This window comes from Cylas formicarius, unplaced genomic scaffold (assembly GCF_029955315.1).
Source record: "Cylas formicarius isolate icCylForm1 unplaced genomic scaffold, icCylForm1.1 PGA_scaffold_5__7_contigs__length_24384050, whole genome shotgun sequence".
Taxonomy (NCBI): Eukaryota; Metazoa; Arthropoda; class Insecta; order Coleoptera; family Brentidae; genus Cylas; species Cylas formicarius.
Window position 1 is genome coordinate 23,538,920 of NW_026844341.1, and position 19,445 is coordinate 23,558,364.

General features: G+C 37.7%; 1 protein-coding gene across 5 annotated transcripts; it reads right to left on the reverse strand.

Moving 5' to 3' along the window:
- Positions 1 to 55: 55 nt before the first annotated feature.
- On the reverse strand, positions 56 to 18,788 carry LOC132702543 (microtubule-associated protein tau). 5 transcript variants are annotated; one of them, XM_060671229.1, is made up of 11 exons: positions 18,761 to 18,788; positions 14,423 to 14,511; positions 10,769 to 11,238; positions 10,165 to 10,712; positions 10,047 to 10,087; positions 9,536 to 9,704; positions 6,793 to 7,001; positions 6,554 to 6,739; positions 6,425 to 6,472; positions 3,275 to 3,439; positions 56 to 371 (listed from the first exon to the last, which is right to left on the reverse strand). In XM_060671229.1, exons 2-11 carry the CDS (start codon positions 14,498 to 14,500, stop codon positions 177 to 179), a joined length of 2,109 nt encoding a protein of 702 aa, XP_060527212.1. In that variant the 5' UTR covers positions 14,501 to 14,511; positions 18,761 to 18,788; the 3' UTR covers positions 56 to 176. The 5 variants fall into 5 exon arrangements, with proteins under 5 accessions (XP_060527212.1, XP_060527215.1, XP_060527213.1 ...); XM_060671232.1 differs by lacking the exon at positions 18,761 to 18,788 and having other exon boundaries at positions 10,769 to 10,929; positions 10,984 to 11,238; positions 14,423 to 17,437; XM_060671234.1 differs by lacking the exons at positions 56 to 371; positions 18,761 to 18,788 and adding an exon at positions 1,759 to 2,596 and having other exon boundaries at positions 14,423 to 15,109.
- Positions 18,789 to 19,445: the final 657 nt, after the last annotated feature.

Below are 19,445 nucleotides of genomic sequence, written 5' to 3' on the forward strand. Positions count from 1 at the left end.
TTATAGCGTATTCTATTTATTACACAAAGAGGCCATGTTTCTCCATAGAAACCTTAGCGTTGTCTATAAAAGTGTAAAATGCGCTTGCTAGAATGAGATTACAAGTTTGGTTTCTACTCATGTTGCGTTGCCTGTTGGATTTGATTTACACGTGGGAAAGCTTAAACTAGAGCCGATTAGATACGCCACTGCGGTCTGGGAGTGTCTTTTGCCGATTTTCGAGATCGCACAGATCCGGTTCTTGAAAACCTTCCGGACGACAGGTACCTTTCTTCCTGGACCATTTCGAGCGTCCTTCTTCTCGCGCTTGTTATTGGTTCGTATTGAAGGGACGCGAAGTCTGTGTAAGCGGTCGCGTTGTGTTCGGCTTCCTGTTGAAGAAACATCCTTCGAATCTATTTGACGCGTTTCGAGTATAAGAAAATATCATCAGGGGCCGAAAATATCATCTGTCGTTTCGCCTGCACCGAAGCTTCGCGGGAGATCCTAAAGAATTTTTAAATGAAGAAATGAAGTATAAGCACCCTCCATTTTTTTAATTCATGAGTGAGGCTAGATGCAATTCCGGGAAGAAATGCAGCAATAATTTTCCAATGTCTTTGATTTTCACGAAAATATGGTATTAGAAATCTTGATTTTTTTTTTAGTTCGAACTGTAAAGTTCAGTTAGATTTAGTAGCAGTTTTGAAATTTCAGTTTCAAATTTATTAATTCTATGTTTGATGCTTCACATTTTAAGTGGTGCCTTAGTTGTTATTTACCTGTTGTTTAGCGAAAACCAAGTGCAGCGGAATGAAAGATACGGGATCATAGGAAATACCTTTTTTTTAATATCTTTTTTTCCCAATAAGTTTTTCAGCGTCGCATTAAAATTCAAGAAGAAAAGGTGTGATTTAAATTTTTGAAATTGAAAATATTTATCTCTTGATTTTCCGGCAGACTTATTAAAAGAATTTTTCACGACAGTAAAAAATAATGGAGATATAGTACAGGAAGTCCAACTTTGGGCACTTTTGAGGGGTATCTCTGTAAGAAAACGTTTTTGGTTTTAAGATACATGGCTAAATTGCGTATTGCATTTTTAGGCTCTTATATAACTTTTCCCGGTTTCCCGTAGAAGGCAATTCTGGCGTTGCAATTAGTATACGGGGCCAACTTTATTTTTTTTAATGTAACACCCCGTTTATTTATAGACTCTTTTTTTTACCTATGCCAAAATATATAATAATGCACATTTTCTCCAACTTTTGACTATTGTTTATGACAACAAACAAAACAAATATTCTCGATTTTTGGATCGACTTTCAGCAGTTTATTTAAGTGCACATATTAATACATAAAAAAAGGCATATTTTATAGTTTACAAATATACAAGGTGTTCCACTAAAAAACAAGTATGTTCACATAACTTTTTGACATGGCCCTGTATACTACGAATGCGGAAGTTCTACTGGAAAGGTAATACAAGAGACAGTTTTCACATTTTCTATAAGTTATCCGCCTGCCAATCTGCTAATTTAGATCTGTATCTCAAAAACTGAAAGGGCCATGAAAATTTCGCCAGTGGCATCTTTGGTTTCACGAAAAAGTAGCGGCGTCAGCTTGTATGTGTGGGGAAATTGAAAATATTAAAATAATTGACAGTGGAAAGATCACCTTGTAGTGAGCACTACTTTGAAAAATAGGTGGTGAGTGGGTGCCGTCAAATCTACTTACTCGTGAAGTGGCGAATTAAAAATACAACGTGAAAGCTAATCAAAACTACGCTATGTAATAATTGCAGAGTTTTATTTTTATACTTATCTTAGAACTAACAAAACACAGGCTTATTGTTAAAAAAAAAAATTAGAAATCCAAAAATACAGCAACATATTTGATACTCTAACGGGTGCTGTCCGTATTGTCAAAAAACTTAACGCTGTAACGTCGTGTCAGTAAATATCTCGTTTTTTGACAACTCAAAGACTTAAAACTACTAAATGTCAACAGAACTGCCTTAAAAACTAAAAACGATGGAGTCTCCTACAAACCATTGGTCGTAAAAAAATTGCTTGCCATCAAGCCCGTTAAGGAAAAAAACAAGCTACGCTTTTGAGTTATCTTAATTAGTGTGTTATATTTATTACCCAATTTAATTATTTGGAGCTTCCAAATCGACGCGAAAAATTCAATTATATTAATATTACTCAACCTTTTTTTCGGCAGAAACCAAAAATCATCCCCTCCACATTTTTCCCGTCAACATAGGAAGCCCCGTACCTGGATAACAAAAAGCGGTGTTACTCCTATACAACTTTAGGTGCATGCAAAATTAACTTACACATGCTCGGGGATTTAAATCGATTTTATACAGAGATATTCTATGGCTAGATTTATAGGGTAACGCTGGGAAAAGTGGTTATCGGTTATCGGAACGGAAACTATCGACGTTGCGATCACGACCAATCAGTTATATAAAAAAATATTATCGATTCCGTCGATAGTTGGCCGCCGGCTTAATGCAACTAGAGAACATTTATTTTTTGACCACGTTTCAGTGTTCCTGGTTCAGGTTCTCGTCCGCCGCTGGTTTGTCGGGCTGCGACCGAATCGAATTCTATCGAAAAAAGAAAGGCAATAAGTATTATGACAGCGTGTGAAACTGAGGAGGTATAGTCGCCCCAAAAGGTTCATAGAGTAATAAAATCGACCAACTCGCCAGTTGCATAAACTCGTTAGTATTATCCTGGGGTCTGGGAAGAAAATTAAATTTTTGAAAGTAGAAAATAAAGAAACAGGCGCATGTATCAAAAAGTTTTTGGATTTCTCGCATTTAGACAGCAAAAACGGTTGAATTTGGATTATAAGGGTGCAGGCGGTCTCACGAAATTATATCTATTTAAAAATTCCCATTGCCATGTCCCATTTTCGTAACAGTCCATTACGGCCAAATCAATACGTATTAGGATACCATGACATGCAACGTTAGATATATCTACGTATAGTATTTTTCCGGTACTCGGCGAGCTTCCCAATATTGATCCGGGTTAAAATTATCACTAACCCACAGGAAAAACCTAAAACGTGACAAATATCAAATTTTTTATGACAAAAAGTTTACACTACGGGTGTAATGCAGTGTTGCCAACTCGACAGTTGAGTAGTTTGATGTCCTTGTTAAACAAAAAAGAGAGCGAACTGACGAGGCAAGCCGCGGTTGAGTAAAACGTATAGAGATATACGGGTTCCTGCAATCAGATGATAAAAACGGGAATTTTCGAGATCCCACACTCACCTGCGAACCGGACAAGGAATGTTCCATACTCGACCTTTCCGACTTGTGCTTCAGGTACTCCTTGTCGTCGAAGATCTTCTTCTCGCCTCCGCCGGGCTTGTGCTTCACGTTGTCCAGCGATCCCACCTTGCTGGTGGCGTGGATATCCAGTTTCTTGTTTTCTATCTAAAATTTTTATGTTATTTTACTTTTTTATTTATTAATGATTCTGTTTTATTTTTGTACAGTTATTTTTTAAATATTTTTCATTTTTATAACATGTATTACATACTTTTCGTAGTTGGGCTAACAGGTTTCAAAGCATATTCTTTTAGCAAAAAATATTCTTCTGTACAGGAAGGTACAAGCATTTGCCAATAAAATGTAGCGCTTTTTTGACTTAGACATTCTTTTGAGTAGGATCAAGTAAAGAGAAAACTTTACATAAAAATTAAACGATACTCAATTGAAATTTGCAATTCTTGCAAAGAAGCTAGGAGTGTTATTTCATTCTTTTGCACTTAACTTTGTTTACTGAATTAGAAGTGAAAGCATCGATTCCCAGTTTAAGAAAGTCTAATTGCTCTGACGCTTATGAAATCAATGTCAAAAAACCTTATAGATGTTCTGGTAATTCCACTTATCTTCTTTTTTAATATGGCATTTTTCCAGATACTTAAAAAATTACTAAAGTTATTCCAATCTTTAAGAGCGGCGATATTAATAATCGCCACATATCGGTAAGATATTTGAAAGGATTATAAAACCACAAATAGTTAATTTTTTTGAGCAGCAGGATATCTTTGGGAATGAGCAGTTTGGATTTAGGGAGGGGCGCTCTACCGTACAAATGATAAGTAAGGTTGTGGGAGATGTGGTGGTGGGTCTTGAGACTGGAAATCGGGTGGCGTTGGCAATGTGTGACCTTAGCAAGGCCTTCGAGTGTATCTCGCACGATCTTCTTAAACAGAAGCTGTTTAGGTATGGATTTCGCGGCAGAACCCTCAAGCTAACAAAATCTTATTTATTAGACAGGGAACAGTTTGGTGAAGGTCTCCGGTGGGGTCTCCCAAGGGTCCGTACTCGGCCTTGTATTTTTTATAGTGCATGTTTTACCTTATATGGTCCGAATTCGAATGACCTACATAACATTATTGGGGAACTGGAGAGCAATGCGAACAATTGGTTTAAAAACAATTATTTGAAACTGAATACGGACCAAACTCAAAAAATATTCTTTTCGCTAGATAAATACAACAACGGCGAACGGCAGTCGGCTAAATTACTTGGCATTACACTCGATAGTAGACTTGACTGGAAAGATCATATACCAAAATGCCCTAATGACAGTGTATTATGCTTTATTTGATTCTCACATGGCACAATATTATGGGGAAACTCTGTCAATGCCGTTCAAATATTCAGGATGTAGAAAAGGGCTATAAGAATCCTTGCTGAGGCTAAGCACAATAAATACTGTACTCCATATTTTAAAAAATATAAGATATATAAGATAAATCTTTTAGAAATTAACAAACGTACATTTGAAGGTGTATCTCATAGTTATCAAACACTTGCAAAAAATCTTATAAGAGTTCCAAAGCCCGGACTTGTTACATCAGACAAAAATGCTACAAACATTAACTTGTACAATGTGCTGCCAGATAGATACAGACATATGGCTTTTGAGGTGTAAAAACTATTATTAAAGTGCTGCTTATTGAAAATTGTCTCTATGGTGTGGAAGAGTACGCCAACAAAATAAAAAAAAACCAAATTAAAATCCTTGGCTTAGTGAAATATATGAAGTTTTTGCACAAAGAAAAACTTGGTATTTTGTTCGAGTCCGATTCAATTTTGGACAAGTAGCCTGAATTCTGGTAGTTGTTAACTTGTGAATTTCTATTAATACGTGGTTTTTAATTTAGTTCTTCAAATAAGTATATTACAGATGTCGAGAGTAATTCACGACAACAAGCAATTTGTACATTCATTCTTTATGAGTTGCACCAAATGTTAGTTTCAGGAGCCGTTAAAAACAATCCTGCAATGTCAGCAGGAACACACAGTACCAGTAGTTCTCGGTTTAAAAGGACGAGTTTCCTTGTAAAAATGTCCAATTTGGCCCACCTTGCACTTACTATTTTAATCTCTCGTTTACAGAAAAAAAAACTACAAATAAAATTATTTTGGTTACACAAATCAAATTAAATTTGTGTTCTCCGAAAATAAGGCGCAATTCCCACGGGATCGATATGCCGGAAGATTTCGCCGGGGTTATCCGAAACAACCCCTTAACACGAAGGGGGACGGCAAGCTGAAAGCAAATCGCTAGGCTATTTAAACTAGGCAAGAAAATTTCGCGATCGTCGGTGTCGGCGGTTACTTTCACTTCTTTCCGTGTTCGACGGCGTCTCCGTGCTATTTTCGACGCCATTTTAAACGACGAATTAAGCGAATTTCGTTTTTCCGCGCAATGCGTTATTTAACAGCCGACAGGAAGGCGGTCAAGTCTCCAGGGGTTATTTACTGGAATATGACGTCGGCATGTAAATTCCAAGAAGTTTTTTTTCATTTTACAATATTACATAAACCCATAAATAAATAAAGATAATATGATTTTTCCCGCTACCCCCACGCAACTCATTAAGCCTTTTTGCGACGTCGGTTCATAAAAAAATTACCCCATTTGCATATTCCGACAGGTTGGAACCGTTTTCGCGGTCCACTCGGGGCAGAGGGTGGTTCAGGACAACCCTCGAAAAAACGAAACGTCATTTGCGTACCGATCGTTTCGGCTCACCCAACAACAAATCGCTTTTAAAGCTTTGATGAAGCTGAATTGAATAGATTAAATTTATACTGCTACAACAATAAATTTTAATAATAATAATATTTTACTAATACTAAGTAATAGTTAATTCACAGAGTAATGGTTAATCTCTTTTTATAGCTTTTAAGATCTTTACCTGCTTGGGTAGCCTTTCGGAAATAAAATAGAAATCCGCGCCGAATTAGAGCTACCACAAGTCGATATCAACGTCAGCCGCTGTACAATTTTGCGAATATATGTACTTCTACAACACTTTTGTGCATTAGCCTCAGTGAAATACTCAAAAACGTGAGCAGTGCCTATTTACAACAGCCTCTAGACGTCTTCGTTTTACTTACACCGCCTTCGGCTACAGGGACCTGCCCTTCCGTAACGCTGTCCCGTTTCTTTTCGAAAACAAACCCAGTTGTAGTTTGGGAAAATAACAGGATTCGTCGAAAACGCGTGGTTTTCGAATCGGAACTCACCTTGACGTCCCCGCCGCCAGCGATATGCTTGATGTTGTCCTTGGAGCCGACCTTGGGCTTGGCTTTTTCCTTGAAATCCAACCTCACGGTCTCGATTTTCCTGTCGCCGCCTTTCGGTTTGTACGCGGCGTTGTCCAACGAGCCGATTTTGGATTTGGCGTTCCATTGAAGCTTTTGGTGCAAGATCTGGAACGAGAGGCGCGATAGAACCCGAAACCCCTACCGGGTTACGCTTATACCTTCTTCTCGCCCGCTTTGGGAACGTATTTCTCGTTCTTGGCTTCGATCCTCGGCCCGGCGTGTTTAAAATCGAGTTTCTTGTTTTCGATTTTTACTTTCCCGCCTCCCGGCTTGTAACTAGCGTTGTCCAGGGAGCCTATTTTGGATCTGACCACCTTCAAGTTCGGAGAGGGGGCCGATCCAACTTGAATTTTGTTCATGGGCACTTCTGAAAAAATACGTATGTTAAGTTAGAATCATTCAATGAAATGCAAAAAACTGATAATTTATTCAAATTTAAGTAAAAAAAAATTACATTCATTAAAGGAAAAGAGAGAGAAAGACAGGAGTATAACAGCTAAAAACCACAACAAAATATAGCAATAACAATAAATAGAATTACGTGGTATCACTCGAACCAGCCTATCTTTAGTAATTTTAGGTGCTAACCCTTCTTTTGTCAAAAACTTTATGACTGCTCTATACTCGATTTGCGTTATTTGCGACATTTTTTCGGACACGTCTTGTTTAAAATGCTGTCAATAAAAAACAATTTGACGCAAGACTTCAATTTGTTTTTCGCAGCCTACTAAGATATATATTTTTAAAAAGACACAATTTTATCGTGACACTGGAGCTGCTGCATCTATGTCAGGCCGGGAAATTTTGGCGCTAACCTCGTATTTACTCCTCGTCGTAGAAAAGGATACAATGCTGCGCACAGACGCCATCACCTGCGAGAGAGTGCACATGTTCCTCACGCTTAGTAAAAACAAGGATAAATTAATTGACTACAGAGCGTGTGTTCACCGTTCTGTTTGTAAACTCGTTGTTTATTGTTTCCAAAATTGAAAATGACGAAGAAAAAGTGTTTTTTGTGTAAAAAAAGGACTTGGTAATTGATTTTAATGAAACATCTTAAAAACATTGTTCTTTAAAGTTATAATTTTAAATACGCTGACGTTGAGTTCACTCAAAATTCAACTCAGTTCGAAGGTTATCACTCCGATTCTAACGAAAAATTAACTGAGGATTTTGATGCATTTGTTAAAAATGTTGAAGATTCCATGAAGTATATCAGATATTTCAACAGAATCAAAAATTGATTAAAGTAAATTCCAACGCCGAAACGAAATTGAATAGAAACTTTATGGATGATTATTTGAGTGAGACGCCTTTAAAAATAAATAATATTTTAGAGATGACAGAAAAAGAAAACGAAGAAGAAGATCCTTCTGACTTGATCATAATGTTGTATCATTCCGGAGATTCTGATCCTGAATATTTTATTACTGTTATTAGTATGTATGTATCACTTTTGGTAGTATATTATTGATATTGTTTAATAAAGAATTTTTTTAAAGAATTTATTGTTCTGTTACAATCTACTTAATGATCATTTGATCTACTGTCAATTAATTATATCCTAGCATTGTATTCTTTTCTACGACGAAAGGTACGTGGAATATTTCTTGGTCTTGAACTTCGCTTTTCGTGTTTTTTAGTTATATTAGTTCTTACTGTCGTGTCGACTCTTATATTAATATTAATATTTTGGAAAACCAACGTTTGTCATGCTAGGGTTGGGTCTTTATCTATCTATTCCATTCCGTTTTATTTTATTTTATTTTGTTTTTTACTATTTTGTTTATGTGGACCTTTTTTTATGTGTTTATTTAAATGTTTTACAACTAGCACAACTATGACCAAATTTGTTTGGATTGGTTGACAAAATAGTGCAATTATTAACATCAACTTACCTGTTTGACCTCAGCTACCAGGTAATAGGGACTAAAAAAGGTAAGCTACTGTGGAGTTGCATATTGTGTATAGTATATACTTTTCACTTATTTTATTAGATAAAACGTTATTTTTATCTGGTTGGCACTATGACGAAGGTCGATCCTAGTTCGGATCCTGCACTATTAGGGTCATTGGCGTTTGCATCAATATTTTTTTATGAAAACTAAAAATTGCCAAAAAGAAATGCTATTGAATAACGCAATTTGTTAGCGTAGAGACGTCCGAGACACTATTAAGAACTACGCTTCACAAATGTAACCCCATAGATATCGTCCAAGCTACCCTGTACGGATTTTTAGAATTACAACATCAAGATTATATGTCAAAAATATGTTTGTGATACTTTCGGCAGCAGCTAGGGGATTCCACTTTTGAAGAAAGCTCTCTCAGACCTTTCCAAATGTCCCCTCCAAATTTCATCGTGTGAAACCATGGGTTACGTATAGTTTTTATTTTGGCAAATTTCGTTCTCATTCTATTAATTAATCGAAACGTTTATGATGCTTTCGACGGCAGCGAGAGGGTCCCATTTTGAAGGAAGCTTTCTAAGACCCTTTCAAATGTCCCCCCCAAATTTTATCTTGTTAATTTTTAAAAACGTGATTACGTTTTCGACAGCCGCCAGGGGCAGCTGTGTAATATCCTTAAAAATTTTTGCTTTCATCGTGTAAGGGTTTATGATACCTTCGACGGCAGGTAGAGAGTTCCTCTTTTAACACCAATTTTTAATATCATTTGAATTATTCAAAAATTCGTCTTTTCTTTCTTTTAATTCAAAGAACGCGGTTATGATAGCTTGGACGGAAGCTAGGGGGTTCCTTTTATGAGGCGCTTTTTATAGCCTTAACCCCCCGCCCCTAAATTTTGTTATTTAATAGCATTTCTTTATTGCCATTCGTCGCTAACTTCACACGTATCAATAATATTAGGGTTTTTCAGTGGGACAATTCGGTACTTTACTTTTCTTATCAGCCGATCCGGGAGTAGTGACTGTCGAATCTGGTGACTGTAGACTCGGTGCTTTGGAACTCCGGGACAAGGACCTGCTGCTTTTGGTTGGGGTTGTGGACGATGTCCTGCTTTTGGACGATTTCCTAGGCGACCTGGCGTCTCCATTGCTCGACTGATCCTGCAGATGGTCAAACTATTCTAATGATCTACCGTGGTGGATCTTGGTACGTCTATTCGAGAAGAGATGTGCAGGACCGACAATACAGGTTTTCTTTCGTAAGTTTCGTTTAAACTACTCATTAATTATTGTAATTCGTCTCCGTGTACGTGAAAGGTAATTTATAGTGGAAGAGATGCTTTAAAAATTCTTGGCCGCGCTTACACGGAAGGTATAATTCCATTTCCGCAAATTATCCAGCCGAACACGCAAGCATGTCAGCATTAGTTATTACACGTGAACGCGGGTGATAACTCGCCCCCGAAACAGGCACAATGCGGGAAAAAATCCAAAAGTACTTACGTTTCCCTGCGTGGACTCGTCGACGCCGCTGTCGTCCCCTTCTGAAACAATACAAAACCCGTAATTAGCATCACAGGGACCCTGCGAAGCAGTCGAGTCGCCTCTCGTTAATAGTAACCTTTTTTAATTTTCGAAACCAGCTGCAAATTCATATCCTTCTTGGCGTTTTCCTTGCGAGCGTTATCTTCCGCGATCTTCCTCTCCTCTTCGTTGGCCTTGGCTACATCGCGTAACTTTTCCATCTCGTCGTCCTTCTCCTGCTGTTCCCCTTTTATCACAACTGGCGAATTTGCTTCCTTGGTTATTATCGGATTAGCGGGTGAAGAATCTCTTTCAACTTCTTTATTTATTATCGGATAACTCTGAGCGTGGTTGTCCGGTTGGTCGGCTGTTTTATCTCCGTTCTCGACAATCCTGTCCATTCTAGAACTCGGTCGCGACGACTCCTCGTCTCCCTTTTTGCCGACACTCTCCGCGGACCCACGTCTAGAAGCCTCCAAAGAATCGCTACTCCCGGATCTTCGAAAGGTGGGCAAAGGATTCGGGGACGGGACGCTGTAGCTTCTATTCGAAGCTATGGAGGGCGGTCTGGGTTCGGCGGGTGGACCCCTCGCGTTTTCCACATTCCTCGAAAGCTCTATCTCGGAGGAATCCAGAGTTTGCGATCTACAGATCAACGCGACGTTTTAGAGCGAAGCAACTTCGAACCCAGATGGTGTTACCTATACAAACTCTCTTCGCCGAAGAACGGCCTCGGGCCAAGCGCGGCCGGAAGAGATCTCTGCTGGAAAATGGGCGGCCTCTGATTCGGCAGAGGCGATCTCGGAAACGGGGGTCTGAAATTCGGTCTCGCTTGGGGGTATACGGGGGCTCCACTAGGTGCCTGATTATTGCAGGAGTTAATCAGCTTGTCGAGGACATTGGGGAACGTACTAACCAACACCGGGGGACGTTGAGGTCCACCAGGTCCCGGGGGAGGACCCCTTTGAACGAACTGTTGCCTGGGAGGTTGTTGGGGAAGTCTCGGGGGTTGGACGTGGGGGAACGGCGGCCTGAAGAGCCCGGAGCGGCTGTCAAGTCGGTTCAAGGGGGGTCGGTTGAAGACCTGACCGGCGCCGGGGGGCTGCTGGGGCCCGCGGGGAGACTGAGGGGGGTTGTCGGAGGCGTCGTAATTGATCGACGGTTGTTTCGGCTACGTTACATGCAAATAACTCGGATAAATATTAAACGAAGCGACCGCGTAATGAGTTATGTGATATAAATAGCATGGAAATCGATCACGGGCGCGGGGGATGAAATCGTTTCGGCGGCGGCTCTATAAAATCCAGTAAAAATAAACAAAAATAAATCAAAACTTAGGCGAAATTCGCATAGAGCTGAAAATTGGCAGATACGTTAAATATTCCATTATACATGAAATGTCAAAATCCCCTTCGATTCTACTTGTGCAAACAATTTTATTCAAGGTCAAACGTACAAAATTGAGTTTTTTGCCATTTTCCTTGAAAACGGTAAGTTTTATCGTGAAAATGGGTCAGGAAAAGTTGGCAAAAATTCAACTATAGATAATAAAACTATTAAAAGGAGATTAAAGTGGAAGTATGATAATACGGGTTGTGGTAAGAAGAAGAAGAAGAAAATGAAGATGAAGAAATAATTATTGAAGTAGGAGTAGACAATTATCTATTGTAACAACATTTAGAAGAAAACAACCTATTCCACTTTGAACGTTATCAATATTACCATACTTTCAATAAATGGAATAGGATCTGATAAAATTTTCTTCATTACAATAGATCGCGGAGTAGACCTACTTGGGAAACTGCTCAATAGTATTTTCTGTAACTGCAACACGGGTTGTAGAAAAAATTGTAGCTGCCAAAAAGTGGGATTATTTTGTTCGCCAGTATGCATTTATTTTCAGTTCCAGATTTGCTCCGATATTGAAGCAAGTACAACAGAAGAAATTATTTATGATTCTAATGAAGAGACAATTGACGCATCCCTCTTCTTAGAACGGCGAACGGAGATTCTCCAAGAAGAAGAAAATGAAGATGAAGAAATAATTATTGAAGTAGGAGTAGACAATTATCTATTGTAACAACATTTAGAAGAAAATAACCTATTCCACTTTGAACGTTATCAATATTACCATACTTTCAATAAATGGGATAGGATCTGATAAAATTTTCTTCATTACAATAGATCGCGGAGTGGACCTACTTGGGAAACTGCTCAATAGTATTTTCTGTAACTGCAACACGGGTTGTAGAAAAAATTGTAGCTGCCAAAAAGTGGGATTATTTTGTTCGCCAGTATGCATTTATTTTCAGTTCCAGATTTGCTCCGATATTGAAGCAAGTACAACAGAAGAAATTAGTTACGATATTGATGAAGAGAAAATTGACGCATCCCTTTTCGTAGAACAGCGAACGGAGATTCTCCAAGAAGAAGAAAATGAAGATGAAGAAATAATTGTTAATAGTAGTAGTAGAAGTAGAATAAAACAATGCATCAAGTGATACGGAAATGTCTGCATATTTGTCTGACTTAGTTTCACTTTGAAACTTACCGTTTTCGAGAAAAATGGAAAAAATCTCAACGTACAACGTTTGATTTTGAATAATTTTTTGCACATGTCGAATCCAAGGGAATTTTTGACATTTCGTGTATAATGGTGTATTTAACGTAATTTTTAGCTCTATGCGAATTCTGGCTAATTCAAATGTTTATTTTGACTTGATTAATATGACGAAAAGGTGCAAGAAAGAAAAAACGTTTTTACTTTTTACTTAAAGAAGAAAAAGGCTGGAAACTCAATACGGATTCGTGTGAAGAAGGTCTTTGGTATCTGGTTTGGAGGCGGTGCCAGGCTCAACCCGCTCCCGTATGGAACATATTATTACATTCCAATCGTTTTAGGTCGCAACGATAAAATTTGACGCCGATGACAAATATCCGTGGAAGGTCGCGGGTCCGATCAATTTCGCGTTTTTGGAATATTGGATCGAGCAGTTTTCGATGCAAATTTAAATGTCTTCCTTTTCCGATAAAAGATCCCTCTAGATATGTCAGACGAATCAAACATATTTATTTTGCAATACAAAGAACGCAATTCATTTGCCATATTTATACTGATCACGTTGCCGCTATTTGAATACTTGTTAGATCACATTATTTTTTTGTCTATGTTTTTTGTCTAGACTAAACAGTTATAATTCTTTCATTCGTAATATTGTTTACCCATGGAACCCACTTTGGTATTTTTGAATCATCACTGAATTCCCTTTAATAATCAATTAAGAGATTTGTTTTAAGCGCTGTGTCATGTGTAGTCTTTTAATATGCCCGAGAAGTATAACCCCATGTCGTCTCGCTCGCCCACCAGCTCTCTATTTCTATTTTGTTATTTTTATTATATTATTTATTTTCTTACGATCTCCGACATCAGAAGCGGGATCAAGACTTTTCGGTAAGATTCGGACAGTGAAATTGACTATAATGACCGCGTTTAGTGGCCTTTGGAAAGTAGAAGAGAAAAGAATGGGATGCAGTTCTTGGCAGTCTTTGCATAAACAGTTGATTTATATTTTGTCACATAAAATTTTTGCTTGTAAGGGTGACTAGGCAAACGATTGGCTGTATTTCCCTGCGGCCGTCATACTAGATGGAAGCGCCAATCTTTGTCGTTGGCAAAAAAAAAATGGTGAAAATAAAAGAAAAGGCGGCAAAAGGTACTACGTATATTGTAAAACAAGTTGTCAAGTGCGTTTTTTTCATTACATTATTTATTATTATTTCTTACGATCTTCGACATATATTAACGTCGAAATGGTCCTCAGATGGGTGTTTAAATCGATGTTTAACACCGGACAGGTCACCCCGGGTTCGATCCTCAGAAGACACAAAAAAAGGCGACATTTTTTGGCACGATGATGGGCTTTAAATTCTCTAATGGAGATTTATTTGTAAAAGAAAAGAAAAATGCATCATCGGAACAATACGGATTACGTGAGACTTAACTAGTAGGTATGCAACCCCATATGCGTTATTACAGAGGCACGCACCCATATAATATTCCTCGTGTCAAATAGTGTCAATTCCCGATAATAGAATAAAGGGGGTTTAACGAACTCGAATAGGGTTAGTTAAATATGTCCGCTTTACAAACAACGCGGCGGAGGCATTACAAAATTCAACGGGTCAAATGAACTATTGACGTCATAGTTTATGGACTGACTAGCCGCGTTCTTTCCTTCTCGATGATTCAGTAATCATTCTGTCTGTCTGTCAGCTTCCGCATATTTCGCAGACCAAACCGAAGAAAGAAAACGAAGCTGAGTCTAACTGTGTTCGCGCTAACTGCTAGTTCTTACCGAGTGTTTAGTTATAACGTCTTCGTCGATGATACGTCTATCGTCGCCGGAAGGGCCATTAACAATTTGTTGCGACATTTTTTGATACACTGTAAGCAATAACGTCGGGCGCGTTTTAGTTGAATACTTTTTCCTAACTAAACTAACTCTTATACTGTGAATTTCAATATACTGCGTTCCTGGCTGCGTCGAGTATACTTTTGTGTGCTCTTACGATAGAAGAAAATGCAAGATAGTCCTTGGAAACGCTACCGGTAAATACGAAATGCGGAGGAAATCCTAATGGTGGAATAAAAAAGCGGAAACTTAACCCAAATCATTACTTAGGTTATTGTACGTACGAAATGGGCCGTTACGAATTTTTTTAGTGGCACCGAATATCGAAAAAACTGGCAAAAAACTGGAAAACTTCCTCATGTATTTTATTCCATTTGCAGCATACAGTATGGAAATTTTTCAAATAAAAAAGTTTATATTTATATTTGAGAGAAAGAAAAAAAGTGTTTTTCCTTAAATTTCGCTTGTTTCTTCTGGTTCTCAGTTGAATTGAATTTGCAGCTGGTATTACCAGTGACAGCTAACATTTAGTACATAACGGTTCCAATACCCAGTGGTGTTCTAAAATTTAAAAACACAACTTGGATTAACGGTTTTGACATTTACTGAAAAGAGTAATGACGAAGCTTTCTCAATTACCCAAGATAGGTTCGTAAAAACAGTTTATTGTCAGTAGATTCTTGACAGCTCTCTTCAAAGACTTGGTACCGTGGCGTTTTATATTACAAAGCAATTTGTAAAAATTCAAAAAGTCATAATATGAATGCTGGAAAAATGTGTTCTACAGGATTCTCTATAGTAGAAACCAAGAAGAATTCGGAGAGCTTTTTCGTGAAGGCGAAACACTCGTAACTAGATCCACCTCATATGGTGACCCCATAACTTGAGTATGAAGACATTGCTTAAGCTTTCGCAGGAGTCAATATGAACAGACCAATTCGATACATCGTCAATAGTGAACTAAAAGATTTTGGGTTTTATTTCGGTTTATTTCTACCGATTAATTCGTTTAGAGACGAGCTCCCGCAGATACTTGTGGTGTCGTCTGCAAATAGTGTATAGTTGATCATTCGTCATCATCATTTATATAAATGAGGACAAGGAGCGGACCCAAAAGCAATCCTCGCGGGACACCGTGACGCTGGGGTAAAAAAGAAGAGGTACTACCAGGTACGAGGTACGATCAGTAAAATACGATTCAAAAAGAGATATGAAGGACTCTGACAAGCCGATAGAAGACAACTTTTGCAATAATAAACTATGACTGACACACTCATTTGACATATCAAAAAGAGAGAGACATACATAGGTCCTGTCGACGAAGTTTTAGGTAGTTTATTTGTAACAATTCTGGAGTCAGTGATAGAGTAAAATATAACTGTAATATAACAATGATCGCAAAAGAAACAACCTAGTCCTCCTCCTCATCAAAAAAATAATAAATTATTTAGCTTGTTTTTTATTTAAAACACATTAATATAAGATAATATGTAATATTAGAAAACCAGCTAAAAACTGAGTTTTACTAGCTTGCAGCTACCTTATATCGTTTCGTTACTCTCTCATGCCAATGAACAGACTGTAAAATACGCGGTCGGTTCTCTCGTTCGACTTCAGGACAATCCTGCATAGACTCTATCGACTCTACAAGTAGAAGTGATCTTCTATATGCTCATTTTACAACTTCGTACGCTAACTGGCGCCTCTACTGCCAACAATTTTACGTAAGGGTGTGCCTCTACAAATGAGGGGGGTGGATAATATACATACTTCGGTAGCTGAGCGGAAAGGAGCTTTTTAGCTAACGAGTTTTGCGGTCTACTTAGGGGTGGGGTTCGTGAAAGGGCGGGGGGCTCCGAAATAGTCTAATTATAAAAAAAAAAACAATGTGGCGGGCCCATTAGGCCACGAGTATAATCACGAATTTTTCGTGTCTCTATTGAACAGTCGCGGTTGACACGGAAAAAAGTAGGTCGCATCAAGATTTCTCACTCTTTGTTTAATCAATATGGGAATGCGTAGGGTCCCGTCCGACTATTAGTTTTTACGATGGGTCCCGAATTATTTTTCTTGCCGTGCTGCACGCCAAATCAGAAATATTCAGGGTAGAAGTCAAATACAGGGAAATAAATACCGAATACAGCATGTTGGACAAAACTTGGTGGTCGTATAGTCGATGATTAGTTGTTAACGAATGCATCCCCGAATTTGTTTACTTTCTTTTCTAATATTCTGAATTAGTAATTTTGTGATTGTGTTTGGATTATATGAACTTTGCGAGTGTGTATATTTGAAACTGTTCTAATTACAATTTTTCCCAGAACGAAACCAAAATAGATAGAAGCAGTTAATAACTAGAAACTACTAAGTTCCGAGATCTATATTGCAAAGGTACTTTAAGAAGAAAATCTACCAAGTCGCAAATCGTCACTTCTTCAGCATTCAAAGTAGAATTAAAAAGATCCTTGCAAAATTTTACTAATACCGCCCACAAAGGAAAATAAGGGGCATTGGAAACAAACAAAAAACAAGTTCAAGACGATGAAGAAGTTCTTCCAGCTGATGAAGACAATGACAAGGAAGATATTCTGCATTTGAGCACATGAGCAATGTTTTGGAAATAGGTTTGTTTGCGATTTTTATAGATTTTTTTTCTTTTAGCTAGATCTTACTCTGCTAGTGTTTTGTTTCGAAATGTAGTTTTTATTTTGCATTTCCTTATACAAACACACACACACACACACACACAAAATACTCTATCAACGAAGAATAAAAGGGAGCCCATACTAGGATCTTCTCCTCTATCCTTGCTCCAGTAAAGCCACGAATATCAAGAAATATTACTGAAACTAACGAATTATGCTCCAGCATTGCTAATAAAACAGCAGTAGTTAATTAATATTTCGTTTTTCACTTAACAAGAACACCTTTGAGTGTCAATTTTTTAAAAATACATAATTTAAGAGTATAATGCTGCTACGTAATAGCTGATCAGGAAAGTTTCAGTAAAACGTATATAAGAAAACCGAAGAGTGTGTAGGGACCTCTCACGCCAATAAAAGACGTTGAATTGTAATTATTTTCGATTTAACAGAAGAGTACAGAATCAAAAGGATAACGATAGTAGGTTAGGCGTATACAGAGAATCAAACTAGATAGAAACTTTACTACTTTACTACTACTAAGGTACGCCACCATTACATACCATTTTTAGGGAAATTTATTTATTACTTGATTTTTAAATAATACACATTTAAAAAATAAACATTCTGGAGTATTACGAGGCTTTTGGAAATAGCAACCAAAATTGCAGCGTTCTATAAGTTCAAATGGCAGCTAAAGTAAAGCTAAAAAAGAAAGAAAAATAAAGGAAAAAGTATTAATCAGAAATAATGAACATAAAAATGTAATAAATTATATGCCATTTAAGATGCCGATGTTGCATTTAAAAAACCAGGTACCCAAATTTTTAAAAAGGAACTCATTTCTTTTTCCGTATCCCTGTAACCGCTTCAATTTAGAAATTTAACGCAAGTATCATATTGCGGGATCGTTCAAAGTGCCGTATACAAAAATCAAACAGCAATTCCGAAGCCGGTACTAAAATACTAGCGGCCAAAGAGTTGCCAACAAAATGGCGTTTTGCAAATAGTACTACCAAGCTTGTCTAGCGAACTCTAACAGCAGGCGCGGTACAGTTTGGTTCGAAATATTGAACTGAGGTGGCTTTTACTTGATGAAAATCCATTTATCAAAATAAATATGAACTAAAAGTTTTGACGACAATTTTGATATTTTACATACAGCCACAAAAAGCAGAAAATTAAATTTATTGGAAGCCATGGAGATTAACAAACGTTCAATTAGATTGAAATGCTTCTCCTTTTAAATTCTTACAAAAACATTAATTAAGGTTTTATGGTCATTTTTCAGCATATATAGTAGCAGGTAGTTTGTAAATATTACACGGTGTTGTCGAAACAATTGTCATGTTAAAATACATAATTTCGTGAAAATCTGAACTTTTAATTCTTATTTATTTTGTTTTGAAAAAGAAAATTTTTGAAAGAAATGAATCTGCTTTGGTTTCTTTAAAAAAGCACAGTAATCACCTTAAACGGAATTTTATTCAATGTTCAATATGTGGATATAAATATAGCACTCATTTTGAAGATGTTCACAACGTTGATTTAATGCAATATAGGTCAACCCGTCTAATTTGAACCAGACTATACTTCAACCCACGCATTTACACTACTATCCCTTCAAACAATGCGTTACCTGTTACCTCCGGGAGGCACTCGGCAATCGCGAGAGTTAATGGAAAACTAAGCGGCGAGAAAATCGCGGAAAACCCACTACTATACTTTCCCCCGGACCAGTAGCGCCCTCTGCGGGGATCGATAACGGCCCGCAAGAAAATATACCGGGCGCACAGCTGTTTTTAATTGCGGCAGTTGTCGCCAATTAAACCGTTTCAAAAGAAAAAAATTCAATTACTGGCCAAACACGCGACAGTGGCGTTTTAGATAAAAAGTAATTAGAGCGATCGGCGTTATCAAGTGCCCCCATGGGTGGATATTGGGGCACAATCGACACCAGCAGAAGCCCGTTATGTTGTACAACGCGTTTTGCAACTCGAATAATATTGCAAACGTCAAGAGTATACGCGCTTGGCAACGAAACTTGTATCTCGGCAACGGTCGAAAAAAAATATTTTTTTTTCTGTTCTCCGTTATCCGTTTTAAGTTTCTCTGTAGATCCGGCATTAATTGGCTATATCTTTTGAACGGTTTGCAGCACGACCTTCAAATTTGGCTCCTTTTAAGTCGTACACGAGCTACGCAAACCAGTAAAAAATGGGTGCGCTCAAACCACGGCGTCCATTTTTTTTTTTAGATTTTTGTCTGTTTTTTGGACTTCGCTATGAAACACGATAAGTGGGAAAAAATTTGAAGCCATCCAC